The sequence below is a fragment of the Mercenaria mercenaria genome, chromosome 14 (genome assembly GCF_021730395.1).
Source record: "Mercenaria mercenaria strain notata chromosome 14, MADL_Memer_1, whole genome shotgun sequence".
NCBI lineage: Eukaryota > Metazoa > Mollusca > Bivalvia > Venerida > Veneridae > Mercenaria > Mercenaria mercenaria.
In genome coordinates, this window is record NC_069374.1 from 32,133,661 (window position 1) to 32,154,746 (window position 21,086).

At 33.2% G+C, this 21,086-nt stretch overlaps 1 protein-coding gene across 1 annotated transcript in view; it reads right to left on the minus strand.

The window, feature by feature from the left end:
- Positions 1 to 21,086, minus strand: part of LOC123526746 (uncharacterized) — a 32,917-nt gene that overhangs the window by 8,343 nt on the left and 3,488 nt on the right. Inside the window, exons 5-9 of the mRNA XM_053522571.1 lie at positions 17,665 to 17,855; positions 16,702 to 16,914; positions 16,224 to 16,453; positions 15,373 to 15,912; positions 3,415 to 3,604 (exon numbers count right to left, since the gene is read on the minus strand). Coding sequence (XP_053378546.1) covers positions 3,415 to 3,604; positions 15,373 to 15,912; positions 16,224 to 16,453; positions 16,702 to 16,914; positions 17,665 to 17,855 — 1,364 coding nt within the window. The remainder of the gene's footprint in view (positions 1 to 3,414; positions 3,605 to 15,372; positions 15,913 to 16,223; positions 16,454 to 16,701; positions 16,915 to 17,664; positions 17,856 to 21,086) is intronic.

The following is a 21,086-nucleotide window of genomic DNA, read 5'->3' on the forward strand; positions in this document are numbered from 1 at the left end:
GTTAGTTATTGCAAATGCTTACACTGAATGGTCTGATATTGTTGGGTTCCGTAATTGTTCAACGTATCAGGTTTTCCCAACGCATCGTTTGGACTAGTTATAGCAATTGTAAGATCTGATGTTTTTTTAAAGGAGATTAAATACATTGCTAATTTTGATGAAAAGTTGTTTTTCGAAATTTTTGATGCGAGGAGCAATACCATTGAAAGCCCATTTGGGGCTTTATTCAAGTGTTTATACATGCACGGATATCACAAAAAAATAATCTTATAACATATTGATATTTTTAATAAACATATATTATTAATTATTGGGATTGTTAGTGACCCTTCGCGGAAATATTTGGGTTCAGCTTGATAAATGGCGGCAAGGCGTTAGCCGAGTCCTTGTTTTTATCATATTGACCCTATACATTTTCCGTGGAGGGTCAGCGACAAACCCTACTATTGATTTGTTTCATCGACCACTTTTTTTAGCCTAGAACGACATGAAATTTTACTGACCCTCCTCAGAAATATAAGGGATCACCACGTGACCACCTTTCTACCAGCAAAATGCTAAAAGGGAGGTAAATTAAAATACAGTATAAGTGATAGGATACAGAAATTCGTATAAATCTATATAGAAAAATGGACTCAACATTGAAAATATAAATTTATATTTTAATTGTATTGTGATATATCACATTTGCTTTTGATTCATGAAAAGAAGCTGACTGTTTCTTATTACTTGTGTAGAAGAGTTAAGTAGCTGTACAGAATCTAAGAACATTGGTTAGGTTAATTAACTATCAGATGTTTCTTTAACGTTCGTTGATATAAAATTTATATATTTTTATAATTATATATCAACGGCTTCTTTAGCCAAACTTGAAAAGTTGTTGTGGACAAAGATTAACTTGGTATTGCTTAAACTTCCTAAATACTTAAAAAGGAGCATTTTGGCAACGATCAGATACACTTGCTTCTTAGGGCTGTTACTCATGAGTCCTTCCATGTAGTTCTTTTATTATTTACATGCATTTTTCTGATTTTGCGCTCCAAATACCAAGTCTTTTGGTGATTTTCTAATAATAAAGTTGAAAAAAGACAATCTAATGATACCGCATATATTTGGATATCTATACTTTATTCATGAAAGAAAATCTGATAAGTAACTGCTATACGTGGTGCGAAAATATATTGTAAAGTCCAGTTTAACAAACTATACACGACACAGGCCAATAAAACTGTTTAATTTAGCAGAAAACTAACTTGAAAAGACAAGTGAATCAGTTGCCCCTCCCCGCTTACGGATCGCCGGTGCCTCTACCAAGGGGCCCTTTCATGTCACAAGTTTACCTCCATATATGTTTTCTTTAGGTAATTCTACTTCGATAACTTGATAGATACATAAGTAAAAACCGGCTCATGTGAAGCTCATAACACGATTACCAACATATAAAAAAGTACAAAGAAAAAACTCTCAACATTTAAGGTCATACTTACTATGATAAACACTGCATCTTTTACTTATCTTTGAAAACCAGCTGACGCTGCAATAACTGATTATATTTGACAGGAGATACCAGAACAATTTGTTGTTTTTACAATAAAAAATAAAAGGTAAAGGTAGATTTCCCGGAAGCACAAAGCACCCCAAACACAGCCAAAGTAGGCCTACAACAAAAAGAAGCTGTAAGGGAAAAATATTGTAGACGGGTTGCTTAAAAATCCGACAAGTACATTTTAATTATATGTAAAATACAGAAAAAAGGGGAAAGGGGTAAGGGGTAGAACAAAGGGATAGGGGGAAAGTGGAGCAAGAATGAATATTCAAAAGGGAAAGCGAAGATCCTTAAACGCAGAAACCCTAAAACGTAAACCATAGCAGCGAAGACACCCATGTACAAAAGACAAACACACATACACACAACTAACATACACAGATAAACCAATAGACAAGTAAGATGAAACACAGCACTGTGGGGCACCGCCCAATATACACGTTTAGGGCATGTCGACCTCGCACTTACCCTTTTTTCAACAAGTTAAGACAACACAATGTAAATAAAATCACTCCCCATTGAGAAACATAATAGTAATGTAAACAGTTTTATTTAATTGATTTTATCGTACCCTGTGTCTTATGCTGGCATTTAATAAATAAAATAAATACGCATGTAATACAACTAACGACGTAACAGGAAATGAGTTCAAGTGTGTTCTTTCGGGAAGGAAATCAGCGCTTATTTTTATTATATGCATATAGTTAACACATATTATTCGTTAAGGTTTTTTGTTCATGGAGAATAACTTAACTGTATTTACACTTATTCAGACAATAAACTAAAGGTACGTGACGTAAACCCTGGATGGTGCTTAGGTTGCCTTGACATATGTAATTGTAAAAGATAAAGTGATACTTAGATTAATCATTAATAAAATCTGTAAAACGATCCCTTGGAAGCAAAGAATGCAACCAACTGTTCCGGTCGAAATGAACGCTATCGTTAGTAAGAAAAGTATTAGAATGGATGTCTTCAATTATGATGTCATCGTATGTTAAAAGTTAAATTGAAAGTTTATTCAGTCTCCAAGTCTGTTCAAGAAAGTCAGCAGATTTGAATAACCTTGACTCTGATCTGATACTGCATTAAATAATGATAATAGAAACATGTGTAATAAAAGCAATAACTTAGTAGAAAATACAAATGTAAGTATTGGATTTTTGACAGGGAATTCAATGCCGGTTTATATTTTGTATAGGAAACATACGCAAATATTGCTTTAACTTGGGTTTTTTTCGAAAACAAATGCGAGAGAAATACTGTTTCTGAAAAATACCGCGGAAGTATTTTCATATCAACAAAACGATAAACTACGTTATACGATGAAGTTATGACGTCAAGTTTTGTTGTATATATATATATTACATTCTCATCGATTCTATGAATGCTTTCAGTAAATTGATTTTTAAAACTGCCCGTTTACATAGGCACTACGGACTGAAATAAATGGGTTTGGCAAATAATAACGTCATTGTAAATTGCAAAGGGATTCGCCCCTATACCCTATCGCCCCATCATGAATGCACTGAAATTCAATAGATTGCTTTTAACACCAGCACGCACGGGACTTTTTATTATGACACTGACCATGAATGCACTGAAATTCAATAGATTGCTTTTAACACCAGCACGCACGGGGCTTTTTATTATGACACTGACCAGCAATAAAATATCAGCAGATACAGTTTGAAAGGTATAAAACTGGTTTATACTCATCAAACACTGTTGTTCCAAAATTTAGTCAGTGTATTCTTATTCGTTTATTATCAAAACAACCGGATATATTTAAACCGATTTAATACATGATTTCGTTTTGCGGCACCAAGCAAGACAATTTTATTTAATTAATCAAATAATACACTCACCTGGAATAAACCAACTGATAATGTTAGCCCAAAGCAGGAACGTCCGTGTTGAAGTTTTGTCAGTTCTGTACACAACAGTGGTGAATATATGGATTGCTAGGAAAACCGTTAGATTAAACGAAACAATACTGGAATATGCAGTTATAAAGCATACCTTGTCTTGTGTGTTTGCAAAGTGCGCCAGACCAGACTAAAATAGGAGGGTGAGATTAACCACATGTCTTTTATATTTTCTTTTCTATATTGAATGCGGTACTTTTTACATTACTTAAATGTCATGAAATAATTACAGGGTGTATTTGAAAATACCTCCTGTAACAGATATATCCAGTTGTTTATTAAAGATTAATATGTTTTCATATATGTTAAAGTAATATTTCCATTTTAGTAGCGCTCCTTTTCATTCCATTACTCTTATCTGTCATACGTGAAAAGTATATTTGACGTCTTTAATTTAATAGTAGCGTACGAGTTATTATACAAGAATTTTGTAATACCAAATAGAACATTGACAAATTAATATTCACCGAGTGCTGATAAGAAATCTGCTACTGTCAGACAAGTGACAAGCTTCCGTGTTGAGTTTCGTATGTCCGAGACAATAACATACGATCCAAAGATAGCTAAGGAACCTAGTATGGACAGACAAGAGCTTGAAACTGACAAGACCAAAATAGATGTGTCATAAATGTCTGTCCCACTGGCGTTGTTCATTATTGCCATTTTATAAAATTTAAAATAATTTATGAATATTTGTTTGTATTTCCTCTTCGTTGGGCTACAGACACAATTTCAGTAGATATTCATATGGTAATCAGTCTCTCGCATGATTATTCAGTCACTGAGCCTATATACAGTTATCATTGTACATCCTCATTCATCAAGAAGATTTACGGAATAAATATCCTGTACTATAAACAATTATAACACGATTTGTTAGACACTATCGCATAAACGTCCATTTATTTCACAAACACAATGCATTAAACAAAAAGTAAAGTTGTATCTTATTGATTTCATCTTTTTTAAGATATCACTTAGACACGGAAGTAAATTATTTAAGATAATAATCTAATCATAACATTACATGACAGATTTAACAAATTATTAACATAGTTTCAGATTGATTAATGTTCGAGAATAATACGAATGCACGAGTGTTTTTTTTTTTATTAGCCTTGCTACCTATAGTAACCTGCTTCATCTTGCTTCTTTTTACTTGAACGACTCCATTGGCATTTCTACTAACACCTTTGTATATATTTCACAAAGTTCCACAGCAAATAGCTCTTCTATTCAAATCATAAAAATATCTCCATTTTGCGTGAAATTCCGGGTCTTTGGAAACGTTCCAATTTGAAAAATGTTGAAAAGATGTGACTCGGAGCTGATGTTACAATAACACAACTGTTTCATGCTTGGTGAAAAAAGGTTGTATTTAGATATTTGTAAAGACAAACGTAAATTTCAAAATATTTACTTGGTGCGAAAGTGTTGTGTCTGTATTTGTTTTTTTTTTTTTTTTCAACCTTTTAAAGACAAATACTTTATTTATTGCACTTATATGTCATTTCGCTGTAGTTGAAATGTTTTCATTTGAATCATAACCCAGTAGATGGTTTATATTCTATAATCAAACCCTGTCTCTACGTATTATCTTCCATGACTTTGCTATAGAACGTAAGGATTGTTGCACTTTCACATGAACAGACTCAGTCAAACCGAGTCTGCTATTATCATTCTATGCTTCAAAAGGATCTTCTTATAGAATTTATTAACTGTCACATCAGCTATGTTTGGCAGTAAAAAGCCTCCCCTAACTTGGATTCAGCGTGTTATATTTTCTGGTCCTTTTGGATCATGAAGTCCATTCAATATTTATGTAATAGAATTCCGCTTAAGCCGGTGCTAGGGGACGTGAGAGATGCTGAACTTTCCAAAACCTCTCACGACCGGACTCAGTCAAACCGAGTCTGCTATAGTTTTGCTTGATTGCATTCTATGTTAGCAAAGGATCTTCTGACAGATTTTATTTTCTTCTACTAAAAATATTTTATCTAAAAGTTTCACATATATTTCAAAATTTATCTGCACTTCATTGCATGATAGTGAGTATTGCTTCAGACAAGAGAAGGAAAAAACTTACAACTCTGGCTAAAAGAAAACTTATCATAAACAATTTTACATTTAGAACACAGATAATATAACAAAGAAATGAGTTGCAACACACGAAAATGGTACATGCACACCGATCTTAAAACTGATTTTCAGTTACCTTGAATGTGACCTACTGACCTATTTTCTTGTTTTCTAAGCTACAGCAAAAGGATTGGGACCACCTGTAATATTTTGTTACAGATTTCAAAAGTAATCTTGCATAATCTTTACCTTGACCCACTCTTCTAATTTTCTTGTTTTTAAAGCTTTAGCTAAGAAATTTGTTCAAGCAAACAACTCTACTCGGGTGAGCGATATAGGACCATCATGGCCCCCTTGTTAAATCTTTCCTCTCGTTTATCAGTTAGCCACAAAACATTTATGTTAAATGAAGCGGACTGGTTAGTAAGTTACGTAATGTAAGCTACGGTATTCAGTCTTAAGTAATACAAATTGTTGTTGACAAAATTATTTGATTTTCTCGATGTGTTCTTCAATAAGAACTTATACCGACGATGAGATCGATAATCGATGGAAACAAACACTCATGTTTTTATATTTAACAAATTAAAGATTTCAAAAGACAAAAGAAACGAAGAATTCAGTATTTGAAAACAAACAGTGCTTAATACTATTCACATGAAATTGACAGTAAATTTACTGAAAAATTTGGTAAATTAAATTTGATATGAAAGTGTTTTTCTTTTGGTCAAAGCAAGACAAATATACCGATCCGTTAACCAGTAAGGTGGTCGTTATGTCTTTATGATGATGCTTGGTCCTTCCACAATACGTTAAAAGTTAAGCGGGACATTATGACTATTAATGATGCTAGGCAAACGCAAGACAACACTATTTATCACATGTTTGACGTCGCGGGAGTGTAATAAAGCCATTAAATAAAAATGATAATACACTAGCGTAATAAAGCTTTGACGTCGACGTCATTTATAGCGTTGGAGAGGTTGGTCAAATTGACTTGTTTATATAGTAAAAGAAAGTAGAATGTATGAGTTTTCGACAGGAAAAGCTAACATGTGATAAAATGAATATTACATTTGTGACTTTCCACATTGAATTTATTAAACGAGTTGAATAAAATTGATAAAATGCTCGGCAGAGCCTCGCATTTTATTATTTTGTTCAACTCGTTTAATAAATCCAATATTAAAAGACACTCATGTAATATCCTCTATATAATGTCTCGACCTGGTTTGTAAATCCCGTCTCAAAAACATTATATTTCTTACTGTATAAAGCATCATTTGTATCAGTTAAATGTACATCTGATCAAAATAATCATTTACTTTTGTTGATGTTATCTAGAGGTAGATAACTGATAGCCATTAGTTTAAATACGGAAGCTAAAATGTTCAATATATATATAACATAACATAATGCACTCAACAAGTAATGAACACAGTTTCAAGTTAATATTATTTCGAGACTATGAGTTCACAGGAGTCGTATTTATCCTGATGATCTTCAACCACCTGCACCCTCTCCTCGGACAAACCGTCTTCTTTATTCTGCGTTGCACGCACGCAAACACCGAGTAAATTTGACCTGACAGTTCTGTCAAGGATGCATACTATGATGAAATTGCAAAATGCATGAGCTGGGTCACCAAATGCTTGCATGTGCATAAAAACATTGGAAATCGTATCTCCAGGACTGTTTTTATCAACTCCTGTCAGGAACATCATGGACCGAATAGAGCCCCACAAACGAAGCACGTAAAGAACAAACCAAACGTATAAGTAGTTCTGATCATTGTCTCTCTGACTTTCGTGTATATCTGAAAACATTGGTCGTCGGAAAATCAAAAAATGAATTTTAAGAAAGAAGAAAACAAGGTTTAGTGCTTTTGGTAAAAACATTTTTTCTCTGCATAAATTTAGATAGTACTTGTCGAATTGATAAATTAACGAATAAATTTGAGAAATTAACTGCCCAGTTACAAATGATATCTCTTTTTCGATTTTTATTGTTTTATATACTCTAGCTATGTTTTTCCATAGAATCAGACGCCATACAAAGTACATCTTTGTAAGACAGTCTGACAAACCGTAAATTTCATTCTATTAGGAAGGTCTCTTTGACATTAATATTTCCCATTTACAACTTTTTTTGCTTAATTTCTATCATTCCCGAGGAATATCACCTACCAGATAAAATTTAAGCAGGACATGCAGAGCTGTTGCGATGAGGTAGCATAGTTATTCCCAACCCTTTCGTGTAAACAACATCCACAACGCATAATTATCACAATTTTTCTTCAACCAACACTATGGGCCAGTATCCGAACTGTCTGTCGTATCTCTACCAAGAACATCATTCGCACCAGCTACAGCTATAATTATTGCTGTAAAACGGTTTTTATATCTGATAAGTTGAATTATATTACTATAGATGGCATTTAAGTGTATACTTATATGATAAATTGTAAAGATCGAATTTTTAATTAAATCTGGTTTGAGTCTGTCGAAGTATAGATTATCAATGCTGTAGCGGATATAAAATCCATAGTATCCGGGTAAAGAGAATCGAAACCTCACTCACTATACCGCCCGTAGTACACGTAAATCAATTTTATAAGCCATCCAACCAATCATATCTGATTTACAGTAAAATATGCAGTCTGTGATTAAAGACCTGGTTATAAATGTATTTCAGTCCACTATTTAAATGTCAGCTAATAGCCAAGGGCTAAATAGGTAAGGAACTCTTACTATTATTCATCAGAAGAATCTGTTCTTTCAGTTGCCTTTGAAAATACGAAAGTTTTACTGTCGTAGATTCTAAATAGAAATTAAGATGACAATTAAGTAGATCTATGAATCAAAGATCGATGTTAATGCAGGTGATAATGTACTGTCCATGGGTTTATATGGCTGAATATTGTAGCTCTAGCATTGTTAAACACCCGAAAAACTATGCACCTTTATAAAGTTTAATGAGCAGTTTTGTTTTCCCTTGCTTTTGTTAGCTATGCTCAATTAATGCATTAAAGCAAATACATAAATGTGTTAGATAATAATACATTGATTTTTACTAAACTCACCTGGAACAAACCAGCTGATTATGTTAGCCCAAAGCAGGAACACCCGTGATGACGTTTTGTCCATTCTGTACACAACAGTGGCGAAAATATGGATTGCTATGGCAACCGTAGATAACACGAAACTAGAATATGTAGTTATGAAGCTCTGAGTGGTGCATACTTCTTTTTGAGTTCCAGCAAGATGTGCCAAGACTGAAGAAACGATTCCTAAAATCAAGGAAAAGATTTCATGTTAAATAAATGGGTTCCAAAGTTTTTTGTTTACTATTTTCTTCATATACGTAGTTTACGTTTGCTAGTTTAAGAGTTTCTCTTCTTTGAGTTTTAATTTAGAGATACAGGGGTCCTACTGGAACATTCTGTCATTGGGTTCGGATTCTGAAGTTCTCTGTTTTATCAAAATTAATTTTATTACAAACCTTCAAAGTATTCCCCCATTACCGAAACACATTGGTGTATTCTATTTACCCAATCGTGAAAAGCAGATAAATAGACTTCTTTTGGTATCTGTTTGAGACACTGATCAATTACGCTGCCAAGAAAACTTCTGAACTTATATTTCTTTCCAGAAAGCACTTTCTTAAACCTTGGAAATGAAAAGTGACTAGGACTCAGATCAGGTAAATAACGCGGACACAAGGCCAAAAAGGATTTAGCAACATCGCACTTGTGAGAGGAGGCGTTGTCGTGTATAAGATGGACTTCTGATCATCCTCTGCTTGGACGTTTCTTATTGTAAAACTTTTTCACTTTCTACTGTACAGACTTCTTGTAGAAACGTCCAATGACTATATGCCCAGGCCCTCAGTTCACAGAACAATTTTCGGTATCAGCTGATTTTGAGTTTGAAATTTTAATATCAATATACTAAAACATAGAGTCTAAATTCCAACTAAAGCTGACCATCAATACTGAATAGTCATTCCAAAATAGGTATTTTTAATTTACTTAAGATTAAGTTTAAACATGTTATTTAGGTATAGGTCTCATTATCAAACTCAACCGAGACTGAAAACGTTTTGTGAACACGGGGCCAGGTGGACAAGGCAATTGAACGTCTGGCCGCTAGAATTGAAGAAAATTGCGTACAACATCTTTTTTCGAAGTTACGTTTCTCTTGGCGGTACAGGGCGTTTTTGATCTTTTCGCTTCCATTGCTTCTTATCAGCCCTTCTCTGTGGCTCACACATGTGCACTCAGGCTTCATCACCTGTTAGCAAGTAAGAAATTACCCAACTATCAGTGCCTTTGTATGTTTTCAATAGTTTCTGGGTACATTTAAGGCGTCATTTCTTTTGCTTCTCAGCGAGCAAATGAGGTAACTACCTAGTCGAAACCTTTCTCGGGTCCAAACGTTTATTTTTTCAAAATTGTTTATAAACTGCCTTCTGATATGCCAGTAAAACTGACTATATCTTTCACCGACAATCGCGCATCCTGTTCGACCACAGCTTTTACAGCAGCGGTGTTTGATTCGGTAACAGATGTTTTATGCCAACAAGAGTGCGTATCAACTTTGACAAAAAAGCTTAAAAAGTCCACCTTAAACTGTGCACATTGAAATGGCCTGAGGTCCATAAATGCCACACAATTCATCAAATATCTGCTTTGAATTTATATCAGGCCTAGTGCGGCATTTAATTTAGCTATGAATTTCAGTCTTCTCGTCCATTTCACAATGTGATAAGTAAATTGGTCAGTGTATATGACTGCATGCATTTCGATTTAAATAACTCGTCCATTACATTTGAAAAGCTATTTGCACGAAATGAACGGATAATGTTAGCTATTAAGCACACCATCAAGTGCAAAGAAGAGTTTTAAAGATACCTGAAATAAAACTACGGAAGCCAATCAGTCAAACAAATTTTTGCAGAACCGTCGTAATATGGAAATGACAAAATTACCAGCTGACGTCATAAGGTCCGCTACAGTTCAGCACGTGACAAGCTTCCTTGTTGAGTTTCGTATATCCGGGTTAAGTATATATGTTCCGAAAATAACAAAAGATCCCAGTATTGAAAGACTGCAGCTACATATTGACTCGACTAGGACTGCTGTAGAATACGTGTCCGATACTGTCATATTCCCTGTCAAAATATTGATTAGCATTTTACACAAAATAATAATGCGATTGAAATGTACATTTTCAAAATATAATTTCAGGTATGCTACAGAACATTTCCAAAAAAAAATACAAATATTCCTGTAAAAGTTAAACTATATTAATATAGGTTTAAAATCTATTGATCTCGACTGTTCAAACAGATCACCTGATCGACGTGATAGCTAATCATCTACATTACAATACCTTGCACTTCACAGTATATATATAAAACAGCTAATATCTATTTACCAGATACTCAAACAAAATCAAGGAAGGCGAAAAATACCAAAGACAAGTATTGACATAACTGATAAACAACTCACATAGTTTAGCCACATTTTTAGGAGAACGACAATATGATAACAAAGATGAGAATGTATTCGAACGATAAATAGGTTATAGTATGTCAATATAAAAAAATCTCAATCATTACAAGAACATACTATTTAGCAAGATCATATGTACGAGATTTCTCATGTACATCGTGTGGCATGAAAAGGTATCGAAATATATTTTGGACTGTTTTTATCATTATATCTTTCCATGCACTAATTATGTCAGAAATGACAAAAGAAGAAATTCAATTTGACGAAACGCTTAATTTACCGCAAATGGGAATTATAGATAATGGTTATCAAAAATACAGTATTAAGGAGACGAAGACTTTGAAATTAGAAAAAAAGTGGGTTTGGTATGATGAAAATATCTGCAAAAAGGTACAAAGTTTTGGTACCTGAAATGGATATTGTTTCAACTGTTATTAGTACAAAAAGGAATGCTCACTAAACTTTGTACTTTTTTTGCAGATAAATCTGATCATACCCCACCCACTTTTTTCTAATTTCAAAGTCTGCATCTCCTTAATTCCAGCTTTGAACATTCAGCGCAAGAGGTCATTATATGATCAAATGGAAGGAAAAGGCGTTCAATCATTTCGTCTGTAGATCAATAGAAATGTACATCCAAGGAGAGCACACCAGCGCTTTTGAACGTTTATTTTATAGATGAAAAGAGCGCTATAAAAATCTGGTAAATGATAATAATAATTATGGTACATTATTAATGAAGACTTTGAATGTTCATTCAAAGCTGGTGTACTAAAGAATATACGATTTACAAAGTCATCCAAATTGAATCTAGTAAAATACATCTAAAGAAGGAAAAAAAATAACATCACTTGCAACACAAATAACAAATAGATTAATACAGACACATGTCTTGAATTTATAAATTGTTCTATTATGATCTTTAAGTACATATATCACTAAAAGATTATTACTTGAAAACCAGCTGATAATCAGAACACGTTGAACTCTGTAATTTACATTACATTTCAACATATCATTAAAGGATAATGACCATATAAGAAATGTTACTTGTCTTGGTCAGTTTGCCACTATGCGAAATATATTCAGTGTTCATTTTATGTACATGATAGTCTAACGGGCACATGTTTTTCCTATTAATTTTCTGAAATATATTTTGAAAATTCTGTTTTACAAAAATTAATAATAACCACGCTCTTTGCAAGCTGTCACATTTAAATAAAACCCTACAGTGATAAATGTATGGATGTATACACAAAATTCAACGAAAACATGATGAGAAAATGTAGAAGAAACACAGAAAGAGCCATATAGAAGGAATATGAGAAGCGAGACAACCAACAAGTAATCTGCAGAAAGCACGACACAGTTTACACAAAGTCTAAATAATGTTTAAACAAAGTTAACAGAGCTTCGTGACTTTGGTATTTGAACTCTTTGTCCTACCTAAGAAATAGGGATAGATTCAGTTCAATTACCTTATATTACAATAGATCTGCCTCTATGCAAACACACAGGCCAAAGACCAATATGCAGTTATGTTTACTACGAGTATATTACCTATACAGATGAGTCTTCCTGACAGAGAGGTTAAGGCCACTGACTTCAAATAATTTGCCCCTCACCGATGTGTGTTCGATCCCCACTTGGGTCGTTGAATTTTCACTTGAGGATGCTATCTAGCTACCTTACGGAATGACGATGATTTTACCAAAGTGTCCGCCTGTGATGAATTGAAGCTTGAACGGGGACGTAAAACCCAACAGAAAAGATAAACAGGTATTGTGCAATATTTCCATTTTGCCACTGTCAAAGACGAAAAACAATCATCTGCACTATTTGAAAGAAAACAACTGTAACCACATTAAATGGCTGGCAGTTAAGTTATATTAATCATATTTTATAGTTATATAACACGTGTATCAAATCATTACAAAAATGTATTCTCTAAAAAGCAACAAGTAGCCAAAATTCAATGGATCAAAATGGCGCGTTAAGTCTATTCTGATATTCTAATTCCATCAAATGTATCTACCACTTGATATCGCTTTTTATTGTACCACAGGCACTCACTCAGAACTTCATCGATATTCAGTATCAGATATTTTAAGTGCTAACAAAGGTCAAATACTTTGCTGAAAACTAATTTATTTCAGCCTATAATGTATAATGTTTGAAACATTCTACGAATACACAAAATATACTTTGTATTTGTTGTATTATTACTAATGCTCGGTAGATCACTCTCAGTAAATTACAATAAAATATTGCTCAGACTTGTAATAATTCTAAATGAGTTTAAAAAGGACAACACACCGAACGTCGTATTGTCATTATTGTCAACACATGTCGCGTAATTTTGACCATTTCTCAAAATTCACCCCATGCATTCTCAGATCTACTGCAGTACAGAATTTCAGAAGTTTCGCGGCATTGTTGTTCATTTTTGATAGCTGTTTATTATGCGAAAACAGCAGGTGATAGTTCTTTAACTTTTGTAAAAGGTTTAAGATTTCAATATTTATATTTCCAAGGTTTGTTTAATTGAACGCTTTAAACGCACTTTTTGGTAAAGGCCCTATGGGTAAGATAGTGTGTAGTATTTTTTTCTTAAATAGTTTATGATGGCACTATTAACCAGGGGTTTTGGACCTCTGTACGCAGCCCGTCTGGGCGTAGCATGTGATGCTTTAAGCACTGGTTTTTGCAATAGAGGTAAAATGACTTCAAGGGGAGGGTCGCGATCATGATTGTTTGTTACAATAAGGCTGTTATATTATTATTACTGTCATTATTAATATAATAATAGTAATTATTATTATTATTGTTGTTGTTATCTTATTATAAAAATAGGTGTTTAATCAAATTATTCAGTTTCAGTTTTATTTTACTTACGGTGGCTGAGGAGCATATCGCGCATGTGCATGTTCCATTGATTAATCGTTCTTGTTAAGTTCTCATCCAGCTAATTCCCGTATTTTTCTCCTGGCCTTCCATCTTTCACATGAATCGTTCTGTTTCCATGTTTCACACGGTATAATTATGTACATGTAGGTGTTATTCCGCGTTTAACATGAAATCTCATGATTTCCCGGTAGGCCGCTGCATCTTTCAACATCTTCATTTTTAAAAAATCCTATATATGTAATGAGGATTGTCCAATAACTGCTAATGAAGTTTGGCAGTGTAAGTTATTTTAACGTATACACGAACCTTTAGCGGAAATGTTGACAACATGCGTTGTTATTAATTTAAAGATGGATAGCAAATTGTATGATGCTGTGCCGTATCGTTTGCGGCGCTCACATTTATCAAACTTCACCAAACACTTTATAAAAGCTTTTTTGTATCTCTAGATATTGCCTACAAATAACGTCCGGAGGCTATACGACCATTTCTATAGGATCACAATAATTACTCTCATTTTGCTGTGCATTTACAGTAACCTTTATTAGTTTGTTTGTGGTGTATATGCTCTAATTTCTTTTCATACATATATATATATATATATATATATATATATATATATATATATATATATATATATATATATATATATATATATATATATATATATATATATATATAATCTAATTGTTTAATTAATGTGATATTTTCGTACGATTTATTAATAATGTTTTGTTATGTTAAAAATGTATAATCATTTTTATAAAAAATCATGTATACTTACTTGAAAATAGACAAAATATGGGCGTGTAGAAAGGTTGCTGTTTGGCAAAAAGAAAAAAAAAACTTTCCATATGTCTTTGATTTATTTGGACTGCATTTGTATGCTTTGATCCTCCATACGTGTTTTCAATATGTGTTAGGAATTATACGGTGCATTACTACTTATATCTGAACTTCGAAGCATTCAATCGAATTACGTGTTACAATATTAAAGAGTGCGCAAACATCCCATTACAGTGTATACGGTATGCACATTTTACCTCAAAAATTATCAGTTGATGCATTGTTAACTATAGATAAAGCCAGGAAGTTTAAAATATCCAACGAAAATCACTCTTTCTTAACAGTCATATAAAAGAACACAGATATAAAGAAAATCAACAAGTCATGCACACATATAAACTCGGGGACAGTTCAAAGTTTGAACTTATCATCGGTAAATACAAACATATATTACTGTATCAACATTTTCATAAACGTTAAACAGTGAATCAATCTATCAAAAATAGCTGTTACAAATGCCCCTTTAAATTCAATAAAACAAATAAAACAAATAGATAGGTACAAAGTAATCAATGATTTTATAAAGTTATTTTTATCAATCAGCCGGTCACGGTTTTGTTCGCACCTGAGCTGGCAGAACATCTTGATTGCACGGAAACGTTTTTCGGACTACTATCGCATGTCTCTTGGACTCGTTGAGTGGATCTGTCTTGCTGGCTTGTGGCAAAACTGGAGTAATTTCCAGATGGTTCTAGAAAGTGTTCATGTCCTTCACTGTCCGTCTCTTCATGTTCATTTATATGTACATCGTAGTTATGACTCCCTGTAATTAATCGCTCCCTCTCCCTTTGTGAGGCTGGACTGTGGGGCGAGCCACAACATGATTTGAAAAAAGAAGACCTAACAGTTCCGTCAAGAAAACAAAACAGTATAAAGTTACAAAATGCCTGACCCGGGTCGCCCACAGCTTGCATGTACATGAATATGTCAGATATAGCTTTACATTCATTACAAGCAATGTGCATAATGGCTCGCAACGACCCCCAAATCCGTAGGACGTAGAGGACAAACCAAACATAAAGATAGTTTTGATCATCTTCTCTTAGACATTGATGTATGTCCGTAAACGTGTGTCGCTTGTAACGCAAGTACTGAAAAATGTACAAGAAATTAAAAGCAAATGACTAAGAAAAGCAACAGTTTTTTTAATATTTATAAATTGGATCATTTTATTCTTACAAAAAAAATCATAAAGTAGGCAGACTACAGCATGTGCATTTATTTTTAACCATGTAAAAAAACTCCATCTTAAAGGTTATTTCTCACGATTCTAAAGACGAAATTGTATAATAAGTATTATTATAATTCTGCCGTCGCTCCACCTTTCAATATGACTATACTTCAAAGAGATTATTTGCTGTTAAAATCTTTCATATCCTTATAAAATTAGATATCTACTTACGAGATAAAATTTCAGAAGAACGTAGAGAGATGTAGTTATCAGATAGCATAAGAATTCCCATCCCTTTCCTGTCAGGAACATCCACATAATATACCGATACTGATTGTCTTGAAGCTTCAACCAACACCAAGGTCCTGTGCCTACAGTTGCGTTGCTTGGATCCGTTATAGTCTTAAAATTTTCATTACTGCCAAGAACTTGATATTTATCAGCTACTCCAACTATTATCCCTATGAAATAACACAATTCTTCAGTTCAATTGAAATTGAAGTTTCGATGCAAAATCAAGAGCTATATTTGAGAGAACACAAGACGCATTGTCGTATATATAGTAATACGTTCCTCAAGTCTTTATCCTCTTGAAAAGTTTGTTCCTTATACATTTGTCGTACCGAAATGAAAATACTCAAATACTTATGAAAAAAAGATAAATTATCATATAAATCTGATGTTTGGTTTAAACAAATGAAACACTCACCTGGAATAAACCAGCTTATAATGTTAGCCCAAAGTAGAAATTTCCACGATGAAGTTGTGTTCTGTCTGTACACTACGGTGGCAAATATGTGGATTGCTATGAAGACGGTTAGATAAAATGAAACAAGACTTGAATATGTTGTTATCACACTCTGGGCGGTGCATACTTTTCCGGTTGTGCCCTTAAAATATGCCAAAGCAGATATAAGATATCCTGAAAATATGAAAATTTTGGTTAAGTCTTGTAAATGTAGGCAGTTTAAATGTAGGTAGTAGAGCTTAATATAAAAATTCAAATTGGCACGACCTATTTTAACTGCATCAAGGTACACAGTCTGAAAACAATGATTAAAATATCAATTTCAGAAAAAAGTTAGTTGGGTTGAAAAACATTCTTGAAGTTGATTTCATAAGTATCTTTCACTGTTTTCACCGTTTTTAAAATTGCAGATGGGAATATGAGTTTTGAGGTCAAAGTTGAAGCGATGAAGATCTTCGAGGTTCTGCAGGGGTACCGCAAAAAAACAGAAACCCTATAGCCGGATATTCTGCATAAATATCATTTGTCAAACGTTAATTACAGCACGTGGGGATGCAAGATGCGATTTGTCGGCGTTCAGTAAAGTTCTTAGAAATGTCAGGCCGGTGTGAAAGAAAAAACGCAAACACATTTAGTAAACTGATGTATTCCTTTCTCATGGAGATAAAAAAAGATAATAGGTAAGGGTAGATTTCTCGGAAGCACAGAGCACTAAAAACACAGCCACAGAGCTACGCATTTGCATAGTAAGCCCACAACAAAAAGAATCTGTAATGGAAAAATATTTCAGACGGGTTGCTTCAAACATCCAACAAGTACATATTAATTCATGTAAATATAGATGGAGGGGAAGATCAACTTTGGAATAAATTTGATTATTATACCTTCAGAAAAAAAGGTAAAGATAGTAAAAAAGACATATACCAAGTGCTGTCAAGAAGTCTGCAACAGTCAGGCACGTGACAAGCTTTCTGGAATAGTTCCGTATATCCGGTATGAATATATATGATCCAAAGATTGCAAAAGAACCGAGTATCGACAAGATACAGCTGCAAGTTGACATCCAAACAGCTGTTCTGTAAGAGTCGTAATCGTTATGATTCATGTTTGTTTTACTTTACCCCTTTGTTCTTATTCTATACAGTCTATACAGTATTTGTAAGTTTGAACTGAAATTTTATTAATTAATGTAGAAGCCTTACGTTATCAATAAAACAAACAAATGCACGTGATATATTTGATTAGAGTTACAGTACGTACAACCAATAAACATAAACTTAGGTTTATGTTAACTATGTTTATAACTGCAATAAGAGGGTTTTTGAAAATGTTTTCCTAATTCTATTGCACCATTTGTTTCAACTATGAAAATATGTTTATCGACAAATCAAACATACACAATATTGGCATTTGAGAAATTGCTAACATTTTACAACATGCGTTTTTAAAATTTCCTCATTCTACTTAAAAATCGGGTTATAATTACGATTACAATCACCACGTAAAGTATGTATTTATGTAAGCGGCCTGTTAAAATTGGTAATTATACCCGATTCAAAGGGAATTATTGATGATTATTCAAAAGCTAATAGAGATATCTAACAATATCGCAAAGTTCTTTTTTTACCATTTGAACTATTGAAAATGACGTATAAAATATTAGTATTATAAGAAATGTAGAGATAAGTTTCAATGCTGCTTTATATACGAGCCCGAATTGTTCTACATTCGAACTGGTTCAACATTTGCATATATATACTCAAATCTATAAATATGATAGAGAGAATTTATTTGAACTATCATCACAATACGTCAAAGAACGAGCCACAGCTAGTCCAATAACAATCAGATTACTGTTGGTGCGGCTTTACATACACACCCAAGTTGTATTAAACTCGTACTGGTTCATTATTTACACATATACTCAAACCTCCGTTTTGGTGACATTTAGTCATTTTAACTGACTGGAACCAGAGAAGCTATATTTTCTCGCTTTGAAAGTTAGCTGGGTCCCGAGAGATAGTTTGCATCCACTAAGATACAAGTTCGTATTATAAATACTTATATGATAGAGAGAAATATACAAACTAAATCACCACTACAATATACAAGACCAATTACGGCAAAATTTCTCTATCATATATATTTTGAAGCATTATCGCGGGTAGACTGTAAGTAAGGACGTTAAGAGATACAGATAATTATCAGTTTAAACGCGGAAGTTTTGATCATATATTGATAGTGTAGGAAGATCCAAGGTGCCTTTTTTCAATTTTTTTGTCAATTTTTATTCACTCAGTGCATCGTACATGATACAAACATGAGGTGTATATATAGTAATACGTTTTAAACAGCGGTACATAGCAAATCTAATTTACAGCGAGCAAACAGAATATGTTCGTAAAACGTAACCATCTATTGTTTACAATTCTTTTTTTTTACAATATTATTTTCATAAATCTGCGTTATGAGGACAGTATATGTATGTCGCATGTGCATTATTTCAGCACGGGAGAGCATCTTTGTAGAACCACCGACCTTACGTAAGCCAGTTTCCTGACTTCAGCGGCCAGAGTCTGGCTCGAAATCATACCGATGAGAGTCAAGTGATTTTCAGTCGGCGACCTGTCTGCATGCCGATACCATAAATAAGTTATTTGTCATATTGTTGCGGTAGTTTTTCGTTATGTCGTCTTAGAAAGCACCAATACGCCCGAATTAAAGTGCAACAATCAGCCACTATAGGCTTTTGGTCTTATCTACTATTTAAAGATAAATACACGTATTAAATAGTATTAAACATCATAGAGTTCTACAACAAAAGTGTCCAACACTAGCTTGGATTAACAAAATGTGTGTTTCAGTATTACATTTGCTGATGATATTGTTTTATGTACAGAGGGCATATTTACTAATTAAGGTTCCTAAAATTAATATTTATATAGTGTTTGAGTATCGATAGACTTAATTCCTTGTTTTTAAAATACATCACAAAATATTACATGAACGTGGCCTTTTGCATTTAGTTTCCCGTGTTAATACATATTTAGAAACAAAGTAGGATCACTGAACATAAACAAATGTTCAGAAATAAGACGAAGTATGTATCTCATATATTTAAGTATAATTATTTTTGTACACATTTGCAAATTGCAGCGCCCCTGGCGTATTTGAATAAAAGCATCATGGCGGTAATACTGGCTAAGTCTTTCATATTGATCTCACAGTTAGAAAAATAATGATTAACTCCTACCTTATTCTCCCCTTGAATAGCTGCATCATACATTTCGGGGCAAGCACTGATTATTGAGCTGTCACTTAAACTCATGGCAAACTTGCGTTTGTGTATCTCTGCAAACTTTGGTAATCGTTACTTAATGAAGTGAAAATGTAAGATCACAACATAATTTTTTATTGTTTCATGAAAAATTAACATGGCGTTTCCTTCTGCTTTTAAGTCATATTTATCAAAAAATGTTACCATTAAATGTTGTTTCCTTATCATTTTTATGTAACTCGATTAAATGCATAAACTTACTGTGTTAAACTGCCCTCACAATTAAATGTAATATATTTTGATGGCCATTTCTTAAAAATAATAAAAGTTTTAAAATTTAGCATGATATATCTTTAATATAGATAACACGTTTTTTTTCAAGTTCGTCGTCCCGATTGGTTATCCGAAAATACTTGATAAGAGAACAGATAACAGTTTAGGAAGTAAATAGCTCATGTGCAAATATTGTCTTTTTTTTTCTTTTCTATTGCTGTTTATTTCTATGATTTAATTGAAATGCAATATGCTTACTACTTTATCACGTAATGATTCTATGTCTGTTCAGTATTCCAGATATTAAAACGCCGATGCCGGTTTGAATTTCAAATGTATATTACCGTTCATGCAGTAATGCTTTTTTCACTTTTGTTTCATTTAATTCTACAATTTTTTGAGATTCGGCACATTAGTAGCACATACAGAGCAGAGGTCATTATGAGCGCAGTAGTTCCTTTCCCTTTCCTGTGATAAACATCCAAAATGCACATTACTATTATATAGTCAATTTCTGTGTTTAATTAGAAATGGGTTGTGATAAGATAAAAAAAGCCTCCTGAAAAAAGGTTTCTTCGTCATATATTCAAACATCCCTTTCATCCTGGGTTTTTTTTTTCAACTGATTCACATGATTTCAATGGTCTGATATTTTTCAAACTTCGTAGACATTGATAACGTATATTTTTTTGCTAATATCAAGCCATCCAATAGCAAACGTTCAACTGTCATGTTGTTATGCTATACTGATGAGAGAATACCAGTTAAAACATTTTTTTTTTGTGGTTATGATGCA